Source organism: Calliopsis andreniformis, chromosome 7 (genome assembly GCF_051401765.1).
Source record: "Calliopsis andreniformis isolate RMS-2024a chromosome 7, iyCalAndr_principal, whole genome shotgun sequence".
Taxonomy (NCBI): Eukaryota; Metazoa; Arthropoda; class Insecta; order Hymenoptera; family Andrenidae; genus Calliopsis; species Calliopsis andreniformis.
This window is the reverse complement of record NC_135068.1, coordinates 10,560,036-10,580,718: the sequence shown is the minus strand read 5'-3', so window position 1 is coordinate 10,580,718 and position 20,683 is coordinate 10,560,036. Positions and strand designations below refer to the sequence as shown.

General features: G+C 39.7%; 1 protein-coding gene across 2 annotated transcripts; it reads right to left on the bottom strand.

Moving 5' to 3' along the window:
• Positions 1-4,639: 4,639 nt before the first annotated feature.
• Positions 4,640-16,350, bottom strand: LOC143181969 (sortilin-related receptor). Of its 2 annotated transcripts, XR_013002368.1 has the most exons (9): positions 16,090-16,350; positions 13,625-13,900; positions 13,394-13,555; positions 13,045-13,326; positions 12,713-12,978; positions 7,637-12,642; positions 6,903-7,109; positions 6,475-6,617; positions 4,640-6,129 (listed from the first exon to the last, which is right to left on the bottom strand). XR_013002368.1 is itself a non-coding variant. In XM_076382728.1 (8 exons), exons 1-8 carry the CDS (start codon positions 16,348-16,350, stop codon positions 6,556-6,558), a joined length of 6,522 nt encoding a protein of 2,173 aa, XP_076238843.1. In that variant the 3' UTR covers positions 4,640-6,555. The 2 variants fall into 2 exon arrangements, 1 of the variants encoding a protein (XP_076238843.1); XM_076382728.1 differs by having other exon boundaries at positions 4,640-6,617.
• Between the last annotated feature and the right edge of the window lie 4,333 nt (positions 16,351-20,683).

The following is a 20,683-nucleotide window of genomic DNA, read 5'->3' as shown; positions in this document are numbered from 1 at the left end:
ATATTTATATACCAACTTATACCAAAATTATACACCTACTTACTATAAACTTACATAGTTGTAACAAAATTGTATTTAAGTACTAACAACAAAGTTATACTTACATAATTATATATTTAAAACATCGTTATACAGGTAATATTTAGCGTAGACCCACCTGTAAATTTAGAAATGAAGAGAAGATTAAATCACTATAGCGAATATTCCATTGAGAAGTGATGTGGGCAGAGTATGGACGAGGAGGCAAAGAATTTAGAACGCAGGGGCCACAAAGGACACGCGGCGCTCCGTTCTTTTCATTTTTAATGAAATAACGGTGCCGAAAACCTCAAATTATCTGTGAGAAGAACAACGGATGTGCCTAGAGGAATAGGACTCATTGTGGAGTGGCGTCGTTCCACTTTTTGGCAATCGAGGCGTCGAAGAACACTTCCGGCGGAAATGTCCAGTTTTGCTCGCCAAACTGTCGAATTTCCGACAAGGATCGGACTGAGGAGCGCTAATGGATATGTAAATGAGGCTTCAGTGCTTCAGTTTCTTCCTTTATAGTGCTGATTTGAGCAGTGCTTAGAATTTTAGAGTTTTAGACCCTTAGAATTTTAGAATTTTAAAATAAAAGTCTAGATTTATCTAATAGAAAACATAAATATACAAATTATGTACTAACACATTTCTATAAATGTATAAGTGTGATCTACTTAAATAAAGCCATCTACACATTTATTCCATTTTATTGCTATTCAAATATTTTATTTTTTATTACTTTCATTTTATTTGAGACTTTGAAAAAAAAATTCCTTGTAGTATATTGGTCCCTGTATAGGTAGGTATACTTAATTCACTATAAAATAAATAAACTCTATATTGCAATACAAATAGACATACTATAAAAGATAATGAGTATAATTCCTGTCGTAAAGAACACATAAACAACCAATTATCGATTTCATTTAAGTGAGTCGAATAACTTTACTATTAATGTGCATCCATAGATGCTCCATTCTATAATTCTATTACACTAATTACTGAGGATTAAATCACGAACTTTTATGAATGCAAAATAAAGCTGAGACCTTTAACTACATTCAAGAGTCATTTTTATTCGTGTTTTGTTCAGGAATAAGAAGCTATTCATAATTTTTCATGTACGGGGAATGTAATTATATCGAGCCACTAAGTTTGGTTATATTATCCTGTAACTTTGTGGATTTTTAATAGGAACATAGAATGATAATGGAAGTTTTTGGTTACTGCTAGAGAGAGAGAACATTACTGTGCGACAAGGATAGCTAGAATCTGCCACTTTTTTTGGTTATATTATCCTACTACTTTCTAGATTTCTAATAGGAATATAGAATGATGTTAGAGGTCGCTAGATATTGCTAGAGAGAGAAGCACTGCTGTGCAACAAGGATAGAATATCTGCCACTAACTTTGATTTTTATTACCCTACTACTTGCTACATTCTTAATAGGAACATAGAATGATAACAGAGGTCGTTGCCAGACAAGGATAGCTAACCTTTCAGAGTGAGAGAGAGATAGTAATAATATAAAATTGACATGAGTTACAAATAATAGAGAAAACAAGCAATTGCGATATCATTTATGTACTTTCAGGGTTGCATATTGAAGCTGAGACTCTCAGCTACATTCAAGTATAGGTTTTGCTTGAATTCTCTGCGTGATTAATTAGTTATTAATAATTTTTTAGGTACGGGGAATTTTTAAGACGACACAGTCTCTATAATATATAATAAGAGCAGGATTTTTAATAAATTACTAATTACTGAGGATTAATTTGTGATCTTTTGCGAGTGTAGATCTTAGCTAAGACCCTCAGCTACATTCAAGGATAAATTTCGCGTGAATTTTCGCTCTGATTAATTGGTTATTAATGATTCTTTGTTACTGGGAATTTTTTAGGTTATTACTGTATAGTACTGATGCAGGTTTTTTAATGAATTACTAATTACTGAGGGTTAATTCATAATCTTTTGGGACTGTAGATCTTAGCTAAGACCCTCAGCTACATTCAAGAATAAATTTCGCGCGAATTTTCGCTGTAATTAATTAGTTATTAATGATTCTTTGTTAATGGGAATTTTTTAGGTTATTGCTGTATAGTACTGATGCAGGTTTTTTAATGAATTACTAATTACTGAGGGTTAATTCATAATCTTTTGGGATTGTAGATTAGAGTTCAGACTCTCAGCTACGTTCAGGGATAAATTTTGCACGAGTTTTCTTCGTGATTAATTAATTATTTATGATTCTTTAGTATGCGGAATTTTTAAGTTATACCTATAGGATACTGATGTAGGTTTTTTAATGAATTATTAATTACTGGGGATTAATTCCAGAACTTTTAGGCGTGTAAATCATAGCTGAGACCTCTAGCTACATTCAAGAATAGTTTTCGCTCACGTTTTCTTTGGAATTCATTAATTATTCATGATTCTTTAAATAAGGGGAATACGAGCATACTCTGCCACTAACTTTGATTTATATTATCCTATGAATTTCTACATTTCTAATAGGAACATAGAATGACAATAGAGGTCGCTGGATAATGTTAGAGAGAGAAGCTTTACTGTGCGACAAGGATAGAATATTTACCACTAACTTTGATTTCTATTACCCTACTACTTTGCACTTTTGTAATAGGAACATAGAATGATATTAGAGGTCTGCTGAATAAAACTAAAGAGAGAGGGTTATATAGTGCAACAAGGATAGAATATCTGCCACTAACTTTGATTTCTATTACTCTGCTACTTGCTAGATTCTTAATAGGAACATAGGATAATGATAGAGGTTACTGCTAGACAAGGATAACTAGCTTTTAGAGTGAGAGAGAAATAGTAATTTTAAAAACTCACATAGCTTGTAAATAATACGAAAAACAGCTAATTACCTTATCGTTTATGTACTTTTATGGTTGTATATTAAAGCTGAGGGCCTCAGCTACATTCAAGGATAGATTTCGTGCGAGTTTTTCTCGTGAAAAATTAATTATTAATGATTTTTCAAATGTGAGTGCTTTGGAAGACACTACTGTACAGTACTGCTGCTAGATTTTCAATTAATTACTAATGATTGAGGATTAATTCACGATTTTTTGCACTTCTATTGTATTCTTAAGTGACGAGTGAACTTTGAAAAATGATTTTACTGCGAATATTAAGGATATGAATAAAAAAAATTAAGAATTAAAGATATTTCAATGCCAAGGATCTTTTAACGTGAGTCTCAAAGTAATATTAAAATAATAAAACTGAATCTACTCTATATAACATAACATGTATAGGCACAACAATGTTAGAAAAGTTTAAAAAAAAAAGACTTGTTATAAATAACAAAATATTAAAGAAATTTGTTACATAACAGTGTTCTGTTGCATAGCGTAGACACAGCTTGTGACGTTAATAATAATGGACAATGCTCTCTGTGCCTTAATATCATTTATTTACACGCAATATATTATATGTATACGTATAGATTTATATATTATGTATATATCACTGTTATATTGCTATAACCCTTGAAATTTACACGTCATCGACGTCGCCCTCGCGAAACGGGATCGAAAAACCCTCCTGCCTTAATCTTGCACTCCTTCTTCCTCTTTCCTCTGACAATGGATGGTTCAAATGCGATTTCAACGACACTTTTAATCTCGGAGCGCTCGATGGCTACCATAAACAGACGAAACAAACACAAAGACGAGTTACATTCTCTAATAAAAAAATCAAGCATAGTGAAAAGTGAATAAATTACACATTAGAAAACACTAAAACCTTCTACGCTCGCTGTACTTCGAATATCGTTACAAGATCCATAAGGAAATCACAGCAGATGACACGGCATTCGTTTAAAGAAATTGAGCTTTTATCTCACAGCAATCGCGATTAACAATTTACTCTAGGCTTCAAAGGATACCGAACAGTGCACTCGAGATTAAGCCTGCTTCAGTCGATACACTAGTATTCGTACATTGAGTTTGAGAAGTTCTTTTTTCCTACTTTTCAGTAGAACAGAAAAAGAAGTCAGCCATTCATTAGCATAGTTCATGTTAAATCTCCCTTTACTCAAACTGAGTTTACGAATACTTCTCTGGCTCACTGAAAAGCAGCGAAGAACAGACCCTGATAATACTGCTTGACGTTTCCTGACTCTTCTGCCTATTCAGTTACACTTTTCATGGAATTTTCCTCTCCAAAAAAAGCATACAAAATTGCAATCGTACAAAACATCTGGATTAGAATTACAATGGCTCCCTTTAATACTCTGGACAGTAGAATAAGATTGATTTTAAAGCTCTAGTAAGCAAGAAAGATATATTGCACCACATTGCAGTACAGAAGATAAAATAATATTGACTTGTTACTCAAAATTAAAATAATAATTCTTTTCTAAGGATGTGACCTGTTCCATAAAGCTTGCAGACAATAACAAAAAGCAAAAAGAAATAGAAAAAATTATCTGACATAAAAATGACAGTATTGATTACTTACAAAAAATCTCTAACGTCGAACCATCTAAACATATCAATGAAAAAAAAGTACTACATCACAGTTTCTGTACTTTATGCAGTGTGACATATATTTCTTGCTCCTTTTATATTCACTGAAAAGCTACGCTAGCTTCCATTAATATCAATGGAAGTCACAGTACGTTTACAATATTTGCAAGGTCCGTGTAAAAAACGAAAATGGCTTCTAAATGCGACTTGACACTGTACATTCTTCCAAAAAGATTTGCTTCCAAAGTGTCGTCAAGTCTTCTCAAGGGAATGAAGATTTGTGAAAAGAGTCGTGACGAGTATTCTAGCTAATGATTTTCTCCATCGACGATTGCAGTCGCATATAAAAAAGAGGACACTGGTTCACTGGAGACTTCAACTTACATCCAACTCTTAAAATCTGTTGTCACACCTCTGCGATCGCTTCCTGCATACAATTATTATTATTATTACTATTATTACTGTTATCGTTATTATTTACATCTATTTAATAAAAGGGTGGCGGCCACCCTGCGCTTTGTCACCTCGAAACGATTCCAAAGATTGTTCCTTGAAAAAAATTCACAAGTCCATATACGTCCCTCGACTTGGTGGAGATCTACAGCTGGAGAGACTGAAATAACAATTTTCCTTCAGAAACTACAAACGATATTCTATTCAACTTATTCTTGCTTGTTTAGTACTCGAAAAATAAAGCAAATTTTTATTCTGGTTTCATTTCTTTAACTGTGTTTATGGGAATATGAATCGCTGTCTAATGATCAATTTTTTTTTACATAGAAATACAGTATTATCTTGCTGTAGAAATTTATGAAGATAATCTATTCATATATACTTCTGAGTATACTCCAGTTTTTAATGATACAGACTTGTGCAAGAATAGAAAAATAGAACTGCTTGACAGTAAAATTTCTTCAAATTGCTACATCCAATATTCTGGACACCAGACTATTCTTGTTAAAAAAAATAAAGAGGAGAATTTTTAGAAAATCTTCAAAACAGAAAGGCTGCTTTCGCTATCTCTTCAATCCTTCCATTTTCGCAGGAGAGGAATGCTTCCTCAGAGATCGTTATTCCCTCAGTCTCTCCATCTCTAGATCCCCCAGAATCTATAATCTGAATGAAGCTATACACAAAGAAAACAATGGTGCGATCGATTCTCTAACGCAGTCTCCAAACGTTGGAAATCCTGCCATCGATCGAGCCAACGGAACGATTCGTCGCTGGCTTGAGCTTCGTGGGCGCTTTCTAAGAATGTGAGTAAGCTCGTTAAATACGTTCTCCAAGTGAAAAATGATTTATTACAAAAGTAGAAGCAGAGTGAACGCAGTCGTATAAAATCTGAGTCTGAAAAGGGGATTCGATTTCACGCTCTGCTCTCGTTGGTATATCCCAAAAACGTGAACAATAGAAATGGTCGTTCGCGTAGAGTACAATGGCATCTTGAAAACGCTTCTAGGTTCTTCGGTTCGTTACAAAATATTTACTATATGTACAGGATTGCTCTTCTCTTTCTCTCTCTCTCCCTGGGATCAGAAGTTCCACGGGTACAGCGTCTCGAATGACAGTTTCCGCCTCCACAGTCCGCCGATGTATAAACTTACGCTAGTAAACGTATACTAGTCAATATATCACGTACACGTCTAATTTAGGTATCTCTAGAAGAACTTATGATTGATTATCCGCAAAAGCTTTCATGTAAGTGCTCTAAGCAGCCCATCTATATCGATCCGTACTTACTACGATTAGTGAAGTGTATCAGTCTTGAGCCACTTTCATAAAAGCTTCTCACTTTTATGATCAGGTGTTACCTTACGTGTATATATATATTTATATATATATTATTATTATTCCGAAGTTAAACATAATTAATAGTGTCTTGGCACGTTTCTTCCTAACAATGTAAATATCGTGTTTCATGCTTACGCACGTAGTAGAGGTGTAATGTACCTGATCGAATCTGTATACGTATGTTTCTGTGTGTTTATGTGTACACTATCTAACACGGATGCTGTGTAATCAGCGCAGACTTTATGCTATCACCAGCGGTTCGTCGTCAGAGAAGCCTCTAATCACGGGACTATCTTCCTCTTCTGAAAATACAGAGATTTCTGTTAGTAACTGCACTTTTTTTAGGCAAAAATAATATTTCTCAAGGACATTTTTTTATAATTCTAGAATATCATAGTGCAATTAAAATAATCTCCAAAACAGTCCATTAGTTCCCTTTACACAGATTATTTTCCTTACTATGTTTTGAAACAGAGGAAACTATTTTAGAGGTAAACAGATATGTAAATTGATGCAAATGGGCAAAATTCCAGTGTATCAGAGTAAAGAATGCCACGAGGATAAAAGTGAACGTTAAAAAGACAAACCTAAACCATCTGTTGTTCCTGGGAATGTCGCCTGACCGCGTCTTGTGTCGTAATGGCTGTTGGCGAACTGCGTAAAACTGTTGGACAGCTTTCTATGTCTTATGACAAAGTATGCTAATGCACATCCAAGAAGCACGATGAGCAAACAAATGGGTATGGCGAAGGACAGAATATTCGACGTGTTTATTGTCACTGGCAATGATTGTTCTGAAAAATCAAGCAATCAGTCAGTAAATTCTGTTCATCTCAAACTACAAATTATAAATTCTAATTTCCACTCTGGTTAAAAAATAAGGAAACTATCAGCAACTGAGGACCTTAACATATTTATAATCAAGGAAATTTTAATACGTAAAATATAGAAAGTTAAATATGCTTTATAATACTTGGAGTGTGAAACAAATCTTCAAATAGCATTGCCATTTAAGTACTACTTTTCTAATTGTATTAACTCCTAAATAGAAATTCACATAAATATCCTCAGTCTTACAGAAATATTAAAGAATCAAAAAAGTTCTGTCGCTTTGAAGTTGAAAAATTCCTTAAGCTTCTGTGCTTCATAAAAATGATATTTGCGAAACAATCTTCTCATTAAAGGAGTGTCAACAGTTCAAAGGTTCAAAGTCTAATGTGAATTGGAACACAGAATTATTTTACTTAAAAAATACAATCTACCTTACTGTACCTTCAACAGCGAAAGAACTTTCTCTACTTGACACATATAAAATAGTTACCTGCAGAGGTCCTAGTGCTCAGGATTTCGCTGAGAGTACTTTGGTACCCTTCTTCAGTGACCAATCGAACAGCAATAGTATAAATGACATTTGGCTTAACATCTTTGTAAGTGTAGGGAGGACGATCAACCTTATAAACTTTGGCAATAGACTCGTTCATAGTGTTCGACCCTTCGACGATCAGAACTTCGTAATGATATTTCACGTGGTAGAAGCTTTCTGGTAAATCATGTTCTTGCCAGAAGATCACATAATGCTGTTCCTCGTGAAGAACCACTAACTGATGAGGTGGCGGGATCATGGGGGCCGCGTAAATGACAGGATGACTTGGAATGGCGTTCTCCACGTCTGTTGCAACCGTGATCTTGTATTTCCCTCCGTGCTTAATAGAATTGAAGGTGTGCTTCAGTAGAGTCTCATTCGTGGGAGGCAGCGTGACGACGAACGACTTGTTCAGGGTCATCTCGGTGACAGTGATCGTGTACTTGATAGGCTCGTCGATGGTCGGGCAACTGGCGCTCCAGGAGATGACTATGATGTCGTGTCTATCGGACGGAGTGACCTTGAGCTTCTTCGGCGGAGCTTTGTGATTAAAATGCGCTAAGACTGTGACAGGTGAGCTCAGAGGGCCAGCGCCGTAGTCCCCATTAACCCCAACAGCGAACACGTAAGTCTCGCAGGCCTCCAGGTTCTTAATCGTCGCGGAGAGGTTCGTCGTGAGGAGCTTGTACTCTTTCAAGAAGTCCACGAAGTTCACTGCATAATGAATAGCATACTGCCACTTGATCTTCCTGGTGCTTTTCGGTGGGTCCCAGGACAGCTTCACCGTGGTGCCATGGGGCTTCACCAGCTGCGCGACCAGCTTGGTCACCAGGGGCAAAGGCGTGCCCTCTGTGGTGGCCGAGACGGTGGCCACTTTCCCTGCGTACTTCTTCTTCATGGCACCGACTTCGAACGTGTACTTGGTCCCAGGAGCCAACCTAGTGACCTCCAGTTGGTTCTCCAGCGTCGACAGCGTCTGCAGCGCGGGATAGGGAACTGGTGCTTTGGGAGTGACGTGATAGCCATCGACGTCCTTCATCTTCCTCCAAGACAGAGTGACAGAGTGATTGGTAGTAGCGACCACCTTAAGATCCTCGATGTCGTCTATGTTCGCTGACCCATCGAAGGTCAAGGTGGTCACGTTCGATAGAGGCGAGCTGCCCTCTTTGTTCGTTGCTATCACCCAGAAGGAGTAATTCTTGCCAGCCTCGAAGGCCATGTCGATGATCGCCGAGGTCTTCTGTTTAGAGAACATCGTGGCTGGCAGGGGGGGCACGACGAAGATCTCGTAGCTCGTGATGTGTCCATTGGGGTGCAAAGGTGGCTGCCAGGTCACTTCCACGCGAGTGCCATTCTTCTGAGTGACTGTGACGTTCCAGGGCGCTGAGGGGACTCCTTCAGCAGTCTGCACGACTAGATACTTCACTGGAGGGTACACAGTGTTCTGCCCCTTTAGCCTGACGTGCACAGTCAAGTTGTACCGCGTGAAGGGCTTGAGGTCGTTGAACTGGTACTCCATTTCCTCTATCCACTCGCTGGCGTTGGTCCAGTTGGCACCAGGCTCTGCCAAGGCTATCGCCGGCAGGAACTCAAAGGTAACATTCGTAGGAACAGGCATCCACCAGAAGAGAAACAGGCTGGTAGAATTAATGGACCTCTCGTCCACTCCCATCACGAGGACCTGGTACACTCGGGAGCTGTTCTTCTCACAGTTACTCTCGTCGAATCCATCCATGCAGTCCTGGTTGCCGTCGCAGTAAGCCGCTAGAGGGAAACAGCGAGTCTCGTCGCAGGGGAATAATCCCACGTAGCAAGACGGCGTCGCGGCAGGGCTTGAAGGCTGCTCACTGGAGCAGCCCAGCTCGTCGCTGCCATCAGGACAGTCCTCCACTCCGTTACAAACATCCTTCAGCTGTATACAAGCGCCATCCATGCGGCACATGAACTGGTTCTCCCCGCAGGCCACGTGGATCCCATCGCAGCGCATCTCGTCCTCCCCAGTAGCACAATCATTCGACCCATCGCAGACCCAGGCGTCCTGTATGCAGTCGCCATTCAAGCACTGGAACTGATGCTCCTTGCAGACCTTAGGCTGCTCTGTGGTGTACACCAAAGTGGAGGTGTCGGTGTCGTCGGAATTCCCGCAGCCGATTTCGTCCGAATCATCGCCACAGTCGTCGACGCTGTCGCATTTCCACCAGTAAGGCACGCATTTCTTGTTATTGCACATGAACATCCAGTCAGTGCAAGGCCCGCCAGGTAATATAGGGACTATAGTCGAAGCAGCGGTTGTGGTTGTGCAGTTTGCCTCGTCGGAGCCGTCTAAGCAATCTCTGTCCCCGTCGCAGACCCAGGATTTATAAATGCAGCGGAGTTTGGCATACTGGTACACGCCACACATGAACTGCCAGCTCTCGCAGACCACGTTGCTGCAATTGGCTTCATCCAGACCGTCCCCGCAATCGGAGTCCCCGTCACACTTCCAGCTAGTGGGTATGCAAGTGCGCTCCGATTTGCAGAGGAACTCGTCCGACCTGCAAGTGCTGGGAGTCACGTTCCCCATGCAGCCTTTCTCATCAGAGCCATCCTTGCAATCGTCCTCCCCGTCGCACTGCCATCTGTGCGAGATGCAGCGGCCATTGTCGCACCTGAACTGAGATTCTGTGCAGTTAGGGTACTTGCAGTTCATCTCGTCCTTGCCATCCCTGCAGTCGACGTCCAGGTCGCAGACCCAGTACCTGGAGATGCACTTGTTGTCGTCACACTCGAAGTTCGGTGTGCAGGTGGTCTTGTTGCAGTTGATCTCGTCGGAGTTGTCCCCGCAGTCGTTGTCCCTGTCGCACCTCCAGAAGGCAGGGATGCAGACGTCGTTCTGGCAAGCGAACTGATTGGCCGCGCAGGTACTGGCCACTCGAGGACAAGTAGAATTAGCGAAAGGTGTGATGCCTCCAGGGCACATGCACTTGCCCTCGATCATCTCCATCCCATCTGGGCAGAGGCACACATGGCCTCCTTTAGGCGCTCCCACGCAGATGTGAGAGCAGCTGCTGTTGGCGCAGGCGTTCGTGCCGTGCTGGACACTAGGAGCAAACACTTTAAGGTCCATCAGACCAGTTAGGTGACCGTTGATGATAGCCAGGCCCAGACCGTGGTCCTTGTCCGCGACGAATATCATCGACTGCTTCCAGTCGTCCCAGTACATGTTGTCCTTGAACACCGCGACAGCGAAGGGATGCATCACGCGCTCGTTCTTGGAAATAACCTTCTTGAACTTCTTCCCGTCGAAGTCACTTGACCCAATATAATCCTGCTTCGCGTCGACCCAGTAAATGCGTTCGGATATTCGGTCTATCGTTATCCCATTCGGCCACTCAACTGTGGGCTCCACGAAGAGCCTCTTCACGTCCGTTCCATCGAGATTGGCCCGCGAAACTGAGGCATTTCCTGGCGCCCAGTCGGTCCAGAACATGTACCCATTCATGGGGTGAACCGCTATGCCTCTGGGTTTCTGAAGATTATTAGGCCCGAGGATAGTCCTCCGCATTCTGCCCATGGTGGACACGTCCGTCCTGATCACCTGGATCCTCATCTTAACGCCATCCACGAAGTACAGCAAATTGGACACCCAATCAAGCGCCATTCCCTCTACCGAGCTCAGATCAGTTTCCACCAGGATCTCAGGGAAGCTCGTGCCGTCTTTGAAGCACTGTCGGCCGATGGTGTCGTTCACGATGTCCGCCCAATACAGACAACTGTTCCTCATATCGAACTCTATCGCTATCACGTTCTTCAGACCGTGGACTGGTAGTTTCTCCAGCTTCTCCTCTACCAGATCGATTCGCGATATGTATTCCCGCTGGGCTACTAACAAAAACTCCGCTTTCTCCACGATGGGGCATGGAATCTCGTCTGGCTCGAAGTTCCTGGCCAGGCCGCCGATGCACTCATCGTCAGCTATCTTTATGTACCCTTTCGTTCGATTGTAAAACTCCCCAGGCTTACAGGTAGCTGGCACAGCGTACGGGTCCATGAATAGAGAATAAGGAACCATAGATTTGTCGCGGATACAGTGATTCGCGGCGCTGTCTCGCACGAAGCCGAGGTCGCATTGGTAGTCGTTGTAATCGCAGGGACATATCTCGGTCCTTATGGGGCGATCGTAGTCCGCGCCAGTGTAGCAATTAGCGCGGGCAGCTCTTCTCTGGTAGACTGCCTTGCGGCCCAGCACGCAGGACATCACTGGCTGGTCTGGGTTCGACGGGGACCAGAATTTAAAGTCATCCTCGGTGCACTCTCTCTCGAACACGTTCCTCAGGTCCACTTTGATTATCAGCCACTGGTGCTGCCCGCTGTCCGAGCCGAACATCGTGAACACTGTCGTGTTCTCCCCTGGCTCTGTCATGAGGCCATAGACTCGCAGCATCTTCCCAGTGAAGTCGTAGTACTGCCAGGTTTCACCTTCGTCGGTTGAGTAAGAAATGTGCCGTGTTTCGCCGCGAGATTTGAAGTACTTGACAGCCACCAGCAGACCGCCGTGGTCGCCCATGTTGAAGAAGTAGTAGTCCTTCAGCACTTGCTTCCAAGTGTAACCAGCGTCCCTGGAGACGTACAACGCAGGATGGCCTTTGAGATTCGGCCCTATGACTCCAGTGGCCATTATGATGCCAGGGGCAGACTTCGAGCTCATGATCGACACTGATCTCGTCACAGGGTACAACTGATTGAACCGTTGACTGAGGTGCAAGGAACAGTCTTTCGTGCAGTGGATGTAGAAGCCTTCGTGATTCGCTGTGGGCGGTTTTATGGGGTTCCATGTGGCGCCGTGGTCGAAGGTTATTAAAGACACTAAGTGCTCTGGACCAATGGAGCTTGACTTGGGTACTCCTTTCACTTGTGACGCTATATAGATGCCACGCAGGCCCTCGACTTTGTATAAATCTGTAAATGCCTCGTCTGTTACGTCACTGGAGAAAGAAAAAAGAGGTTAGAATAAGAATTCCAAGAGAATTTCAGGGAAGAAAAATTGGAACTTACTTCAGCCAACTGTCCTTCCAAGTATTGTTCGGGAGGAATGTGAGAATTCCTTCGAGTGATAATGTAAACGTTGCCCTCTTCTGATCTACAATCTCTGATATATAAAGATTCACTTGGGTCTCACTGTGGGAAACCGCGACAAAGATCCTATTATACGAAACATCGACGACATGATAACTTTTGCAAGGTAAGTTAGTGTTAAACTCCGCCTTAACGAAGCTGTTGCCCTTGTAAGCCACGTAGAGATCCAGCGTTTCTGAGCCATTCTATTGAAAAAAGATTTACCTCGTTCACGTGCTGCATTTAATAACGGAAAGTCTATGATTACACACCTTTGCATCTTTTGACGCTGCGAATTTATAATCTCCTTTGATTTGGAAATCCCAAACGTTCACGATTATAACCGTGAATGACTCATTCAACATCCTCATTTTTGGTCGGTTCTTAGACGTCTGATAAAATGGCAGATACGCTAAGTCCAGCTCCCAAATCGTGCTCGTTTCAGAAGGCTCCATTCGCTCGACCACTAAAGTGGGAGTAGAGGACCAAAAGAAAGCTCTCACATAATGGTTTATAACTGTCCACGTGAATCCCATGTTCGTCGATAACCACAACTAAATTAAAGAAAATTGATACAATAACACGAAGGGAATATTCAAAACTGAAGATATAGGGACCTACCTTGCGCATTGGATCGACTTTATCGAGAGCAACGAGTACCCTAGGATCCATTTCATAATATGAAATTTCGCTTGGATGGAATGGTACTTCCAGCCTGTGAATAAACTCGCCATTGTCAGGCGTGACAAAAATTAAGCTGTTGGTACTGTCCACGAAGACACACTGCAACAAGAGGCAAATTAGAATAATTATGCAGATGACGATTAATGGAATAAAAGGGGGAGTACTTACATATTTGTAAAACTTCGGGTGATTGATGAACTTGTCCAGTGTTGCATACGGTGCATTGGGTTCAGAGGAAATCCTGAATTCTTCAGTTTTATTCTCAAATGTATCGCCATAATCGTAACTTATATACACAGCACTGGGATTAGTTGGTGTTGAAGATTCGCCTCCGTGGAGTCGCATCACGGGTGGGCTGTCCTTCGCCAGGCATATTATCACGTTAGATCCTTCTCCGACCCAATGCACCATTAATTGTTGATGCGAATCGTTCAAAGCGTTGACCTATAAACGAAAATATTTATGAGACGCTGAATTTTTGCTGTTTAAAAGAAAGAATATTTATTTCCGGAAAATAAAAAGAATTATCGACCACGATCCATAATAATGTAGCGATAAGGATAAGCTGATAATAAATATTGAGAGTCATGATAAAAAAGCAGCATGAAAACAAATAATGCATATTGCAGTGCATAAACCTGTAAATACGTACACTTATACTTTAAAAAATGTTGGAAAGAGCTGCTTAATTACGAGTGAGTAGATAAAAACAGTAGTCATCGACAAGAGTATTTTCAGTTCTTAGAAAAACCACAAGTTCCACACATGCATATGAATATGTACACTGTGGATCACTGTGACTATAAAATATTCTCTTTTCCCTTCAATTTTATCCTAAATAACAAGCAAAAATAATTTTAAAATAAAATTTTGCATGGAAAAAAAGCATTTAATCTTTGCTTTTTTAGTTTAAAAAGTTTTCAAACTTTTCAATTTTCTTTTTAAAATGTATCTAGAATTATATTGGAATTATATTCAGTATTGTAGAGAAACAGAGTTTTAGTTATTTATTTTATTGGCTTAGATTGCTGACACATTATACTTCTTTGTTATCACTTGTGTATGTATACTTCCATGCATGTGACCAAGTCCTTCATTGTATTCAGTGGTATGACACGTACCTATGACTAATTGTCACATTGGCTACCATATTATCAGGAAATTTTTTGCAAATATCTATGTGCTTTTATAAAATGTTTAGATTAACATGACAAAAACAACAGTTTTTACAGAAAGAACAAAATCACATCAGAAATTGTAACATTATACTAAGTAACTAACAGTATGGACAAATTCTCCTGCATAATACAACAAATCAAATTGTATAAATAGCTTGTTTAACTTGGAATTCACAAACTTGTAATCATTAGTATATCAAATACCATGTAAGAGGTCTGTAACGTTCTTTAATTATGTTTTTGTATAATTGTGGATCACCTTAATTTACATAATTATTCTGAATGATATTAATAGAAAATTATAGCAAGAAGTACTAGAAAAAAAGGAGCTCCATAGTAAATTTACCTTGGCAGTCAACATGTTAAATAATAACTCTAAAAAACACTAGCAGCTATTAGCTAACTCAAACCCAGTAAGTGAATACAGTAACAAAACAGATGGTAACTAGACTGTGTATGTTTATGCAGATTCCTATTTTGACACAAAATCAATGAAATGAAAGACCCTTATCATGCTTCAAGTATTACAAACTGAGTTTATCTTCTGATATTTTCTACACTTTTTTGTGTATCAGAATTCCCCATAAATGTATCAATACTGCCTACCAATAAATGAAAGCAGTGACTCCAAAAAAATGTGAAATTAAATTTCTTGCATCTCTAGACAATTTGAACACTTTGTGCCTCATAATAGCGCAAAATAGGAATAAAATATTTCTAGTAAACCCTGTTCTTCTCCACAGCTGAGCAGAATAAAGTTCTATATCGGACAGCCAACGTGATTCAAGTCCTTTTTTGTTATTTTTCATAAGAGCAGAAAAACAAATGCGCCTACTCACTTCTCAACACAGCACCTAAAGTAATTTATACTACTAAATTTCCTCCACTTGTAACGTAATTAAATTCCCCTTATTCTAACAAAGCGGTGAGAGAGCATCCTGTAAAAAAGCATCCTTAATTTTGGAAAAAAGAATGGACTTAAATTAGCCTGGTTCTCAGGTGCAGAGCCGTGGCAAGGGAAGCTTGAAAAAGCAGAGACGTAGAAAACTGAATTTAGAAAAAACAGCCTTGGCTTAGTCTGGCCTGGGGTACAAAGCTGTGACAAGGAAAATTCGAAAAAGCAGACACGTAGAAAGGCGGTTAGTGACCCCTCCGTGTCAATAACAGAACGCCTCTACGACGCTACTTCGTTTAGTAGGATTGATTAAATTTAGTCCGGAAGGGACATAATACCGCAATTACGCTCCGACTGGTCAGCGCACAAAGGCAGCGCTGTTACGCCGGCCTTATTATCTGTCTTAAATTCTAAAATCGCCCTATCGGCGCATAACAAGTCTTGCTGGAAGATAAGCCGACGAAAATAAGACGCGAATTGCGCTCGAAGGGGATCGGGCGACGTGAAGACTCGGAAGAAGAACTCTGATCGCCGAGGGCCGTGAAAAATCCCCGACGTACCTTCGTCGTGATGTTCGGCTGATTGTTCGGCTGATTATTCGGCTGCACAACGTCCCTGCGCGCTCGGCTGGATGACGTCTCGCTTGCATCGTGGAAAAGTTCCCCGCGGTTGATAATTAAAGGCTCCCTGACTGGGTCCTCCGTCACGTGAAGTGTTCTCGATTTGTCCCCGAACCTCAGCCCATTATTCGAGCTGGTCAACAATATCAAATGAATAACAAGTGCGTAGCAGTAAAAGGCCGAACTGCTCCGGCCGGCCATCTTGCTCTGACTGACTTCCCTTAATGACCATGTACAGGGGTATATATATGCACGCTGTGACCCAGGGACGTATCAGAGATGGGCAGAACTCCTAGTTAAATAAGAATTTTAAATAATAAGTAAAAGATAAAACAGTTATTCGTGAAAGATAATCCCAGAGATAGAAATAAAAGATTCGTCTTATCTTGATTCATGGGAGACACTTTTTACTTGTAACTCTTGAACTCTTTTACTCGAATAAGAATTTCAAAAGAGAAATAAGAGATAAAATAAGTGTTCATTAAAGATGATCCCAGAGCCTCAAGTAAAAGATGCATCTTGTCTTTATGCATTGAAGACACCTTTTAATTGTAACTCTTAAAGTTCTACTCAAATAGATAAAATAAGTGTTCATTAAAGATGATTTCAGAGCCACTATAATACTCAAATAATAATAATACCCAACTCTGAAGTACTATCCAACTGGTCTTATTAAAAATAAAATTGTCTGTAGGTGAAGGGAAACTGGTATTGCAGGAATCTTCGAGAAGTGACTGCAATCTAGGAAAATTGAAATATTTTTTATATTACTTATGCTAGTTGATATACTAGAATTATTAACAATCAAGGATGTTGTATGGAGAATACCTGAGGAACTTTGAGGTTGAGGCCTACAAAATGCTTCCTCCACTACTGGCTTGGGTCTGTTATATACTGGGTGTCCTAGAAGTTGCTATTTATAGGGAGGTCACATGAAGATTGAAGCAACGAACGTGGCTCTTAATGAATATTGAGGCTATAGAAACTACGGTCGCACGGAGCAAGGCATATCTTTTCTCGCCTGCATCATAAAAATGTTGAATGTGAGAAACCTGGCTCCAGTAATTGTTTAAACTTACAATGAATTTCTCAACGTTACAAGATATAAAAAAGAATTGTAATTAAAGAATTCATACGAAAAAGAATCCTCATCAATTTCTCTGAGCAAAGGAAAATACTGTAGCATCTTTAATTCTTGTGTGCCTGTAGTCTGTTTTGAAGGGATAGTCCTTGATTCTTACTAGAATTACTTGAAAAAATAAGGCTGTTCTTGTTATGAACTTCTCAATTTCTTCCTAAATTATTCTTCTGGAATACTTCTGATTTCTATGATGAAGCTCGCTAGTTGAGGACTTCTAGCACACAGGGTAAATGAAGAATGATTCACATGGATAATCCACAAGTCGAGGATCTTGTGTCTGCGATTGTCATTGGTGGCGCACGAGGCGATAGTGCATGTGTACTGACCTTAGAATGCATTCTGTAATCAGTAAATGTTGCATAAATACAATTAAAGCCGATGAAGGATCCACTAATCTGAATGATGTTAAAACTTACAGACTCTAGGAGACGAGAAGTATTAACGCTTCTGAGTAATTCTGTACTTGATAATCCTCGTCAACTGTGTTTTGGAACGCACAAATGCAGCACAATGCAGTACTTAAATTCAAATTAGGGGTCAGCGGAACCTCTTCCGAGAATTACATCGTTTACACGTAAATCTTAAATGCATTCATCCGTACTAACGCAGGTTTCCTTAAATATTGAACGAGGACTGCATTCAGTACGAAAAAGATAAAGAGAGTACACAAACATGATTAGTATGGAAAGAAATATCAGATTGAATGGCAAGCTGGACTGAAACGGAATGATTCATAATGACCTGAAGTGACTAATTATCGGCGCGTTAGTCAATTGGAAAGAATCTTCGCATCGAAATTGAAAATCATCGCGTTGGGGGAGCGAGCACTTCAATGGCGGTCGTGAGATGTAATAATAAAATTACATTAAATAATGGCTTCCATTTCCTGGCAGCGACGCTACATCTCCCCTACTCTATGCGCTCGTATGAACTAGAACGCGCAATGGAAAACAAAAAATTGATCGACATTTTCTAGGTATCATTAATACAACAGTTCTCATCAATATCAAAATTAAATAACATGAAAATTCTATACGCTTCGAATAAGTAATCGAACGTGAAGATTACAATACAAAATAAATAGGAGCTCCAATTATCCAAAATAAAAATAATTTTCGATAGAAACATGTTAGTTGAAAAATGGCATCACAAACAGTACATACCGAAACGAAAGAAAGATGTTCACGAAATGCTGAACTTATACTTTTTTATAAACAGCATTTATACATGCAGGACAATATGTTAACAGGAGAGGAGTCAGCTAGTATATAAAGTATCATCAGGATAGTTTCACAATGATATATTATCTATATTTTAATAATTTTTTTATTTCTTATAATTTAATGTCCTTCATTATTTATATTTATATATATATATATCTATATATAAAACACATAGCTATGAAATATCAAGTTGTGTGTGTAGTGTAGCAATGCGACTCCGAATATTCGATAAAAAATATCCACTAAATGCACATGCATTAAATTAGGAAAAAGCGAACGTGTCCTGTCGATTTTGATTAGCTTTCGTTCCTGTTGCCATTTTTTCATCGTCCACCGCGTTACTTCTCACCGTATGTATATACAAATCAGTGAAGCGCACACGATACAATAGTAAAAAACATGAGACGTTCCGCGAAACGTATTGATACACAATAGGAGACAAAAGTTTGAGACCTCTGGGTCAGAAAATTGTCAATTTTTCATTTGCTATAATTTCCTGAAGAGAAGTCGTACAACAACCTTCCTAGACTTGGATTTTTCCATTTTAAAGAGTCAGTCCTCTGCTCTTATATTTCTAAAATTGAATTTCTTCAAAGATGACCAAAGATGGAGGTTGAAACGACCCTAGAAAGGTTGCTGTACTTCTGTTCACGAAGCTACAGAAATTCAAAGACTGGCAATGCTTCAGCCCAATGATCTGAAACTGTTGCTAGCTACTGTACGCTGCCAGCATGTGCTAGTCAGAGGGTTCGAGATTGAAAGCCTTATAAAAGAGAAAAAGATGCGTTCCAGAAGATGGAACAAGTCGACGTCGGTCGAGTCGCATTGAAACGGGACGATTAAAACAGAAAGGAGCGATTTCCTCTGCGAGTCGATCTGAAAATGTTTCAAGCGCGGCCCTTCGTCTCGGAAACTTCTTACATTCTACGAAACAGAACGACGAACGTGATAAATATTTCAAAATGAAAAATAAAAGAGTTAACAATCGCGCGATATCGCAAGTGCGTACGACCTTACTTGGCATCGAGCGAGGGAGAGATTTTCGAGGGGAGATCTATGGATCAATTAGTCTGATTCTTGTCGACGATACTCCGCTTGATAGCAAGTATGATCGTACGCGGAGAAGTCTAAAGAACAATTAAATATCTTCTCTCTCTCGTCCTTCGTTTCTTTCTTTTTAATTCCGTAGAATCGTGATATCTTTTTGGGATCGTATATTAGGAGGAAACTCTTTGAATTATTACACAGTGTCTTCCATTCTTTATAATTCTCCAATGCGTTTGTCCCTTAGGGCGCAGAGCATATTTAACAATTTGTTAAAAGCTAATTTATATTTATATATATATATAATATTTATATATTTATTTATATATTTATATAATTATGTCCCAAGTTAGTGTGCCTCTTAAAAATATATGGCAGTCATCGAAACGCAAACGAACCGTTTGCAGGGAATCGCAAAATCAACAAGTAGAAAAGATACAGGAAGGTGTTAAATGTGTAAAAACGAAGAGTTTGCAGATAGGGGAACAGTACCCTTTGCTTCAGATAAATATCGATGGTATCAGATTGCTGCAGGAATCTCGTCAACAGTGTTTCGCTGAGTGTGAAGCAGGATTAATTCCTAAAAAAGCCACGCTACGAATTTCTGCCTATAGAATATAAAAGACTGGCTGAGAAGATTTTTGTTAGCCCAGCATTTGTCAAGCGCTCGTGCAAGTATTCAAAATGATAGAAAATACAGTCCTCTTAAGGCACTGCTTGCTTCATGAGCTTCCCTTTAATGCATCTAAAAAATGGTACAATGATGGCATTACGTAGCATGTAAAAAGATAGAAAATTTTTGTACACAACGCTAATTATTACGCTGCTCAAAATTGTGAATCATTCATCAGATGAAATTATCCAGAATTATTTTGAGCAGAGCATAGAGTTTAATTCTGAGTACAAAGTGTCTTTAAAGATTAAATTCCCTGTCTCACGTTTGGTGTGCTGATAAAATTCCTGCAGCAGCCTAGTGTCATCCTGATTCAATAAAAAGTTAACATTGTAAAGTGATATCAAACAGAATATAATACTATGTTACACATTCTCGATAAAAATTGATGTTCAAAAAGTAATTAAGAGATGCTCTGAGCATGCAACAAGAAACGTTTGATGGTTGACAGAT

What these genes read in the sequence shown, in the direction of transcription:
- LOC143181969 (XM_076382728.1), bottom strand. Translation starts at nt 16,350, where the DNA reads ATGGCCGGCCGGAGCAGTTCGGCCTTTTACTGCTACGCACTTGTTATT. An exon ending in AGCCGAACATCACGACGAAG is followed by an intron (nt 13,901 to 16,089) that starts GTACGTCGGGGA and finishes TTTCGTTTATAG; the next exon opens with GTCAACGCTTTGAACGATTC. An exon ending in TGGAAGGACAGTTGGCTGAA is followed by an intron (nt 12,643 to 12,712) that starts GTAAGTTCCAAT and finishes TTCTTTCTCCAG; the next exon opens with TGACGTAACAGACGAGGCAT.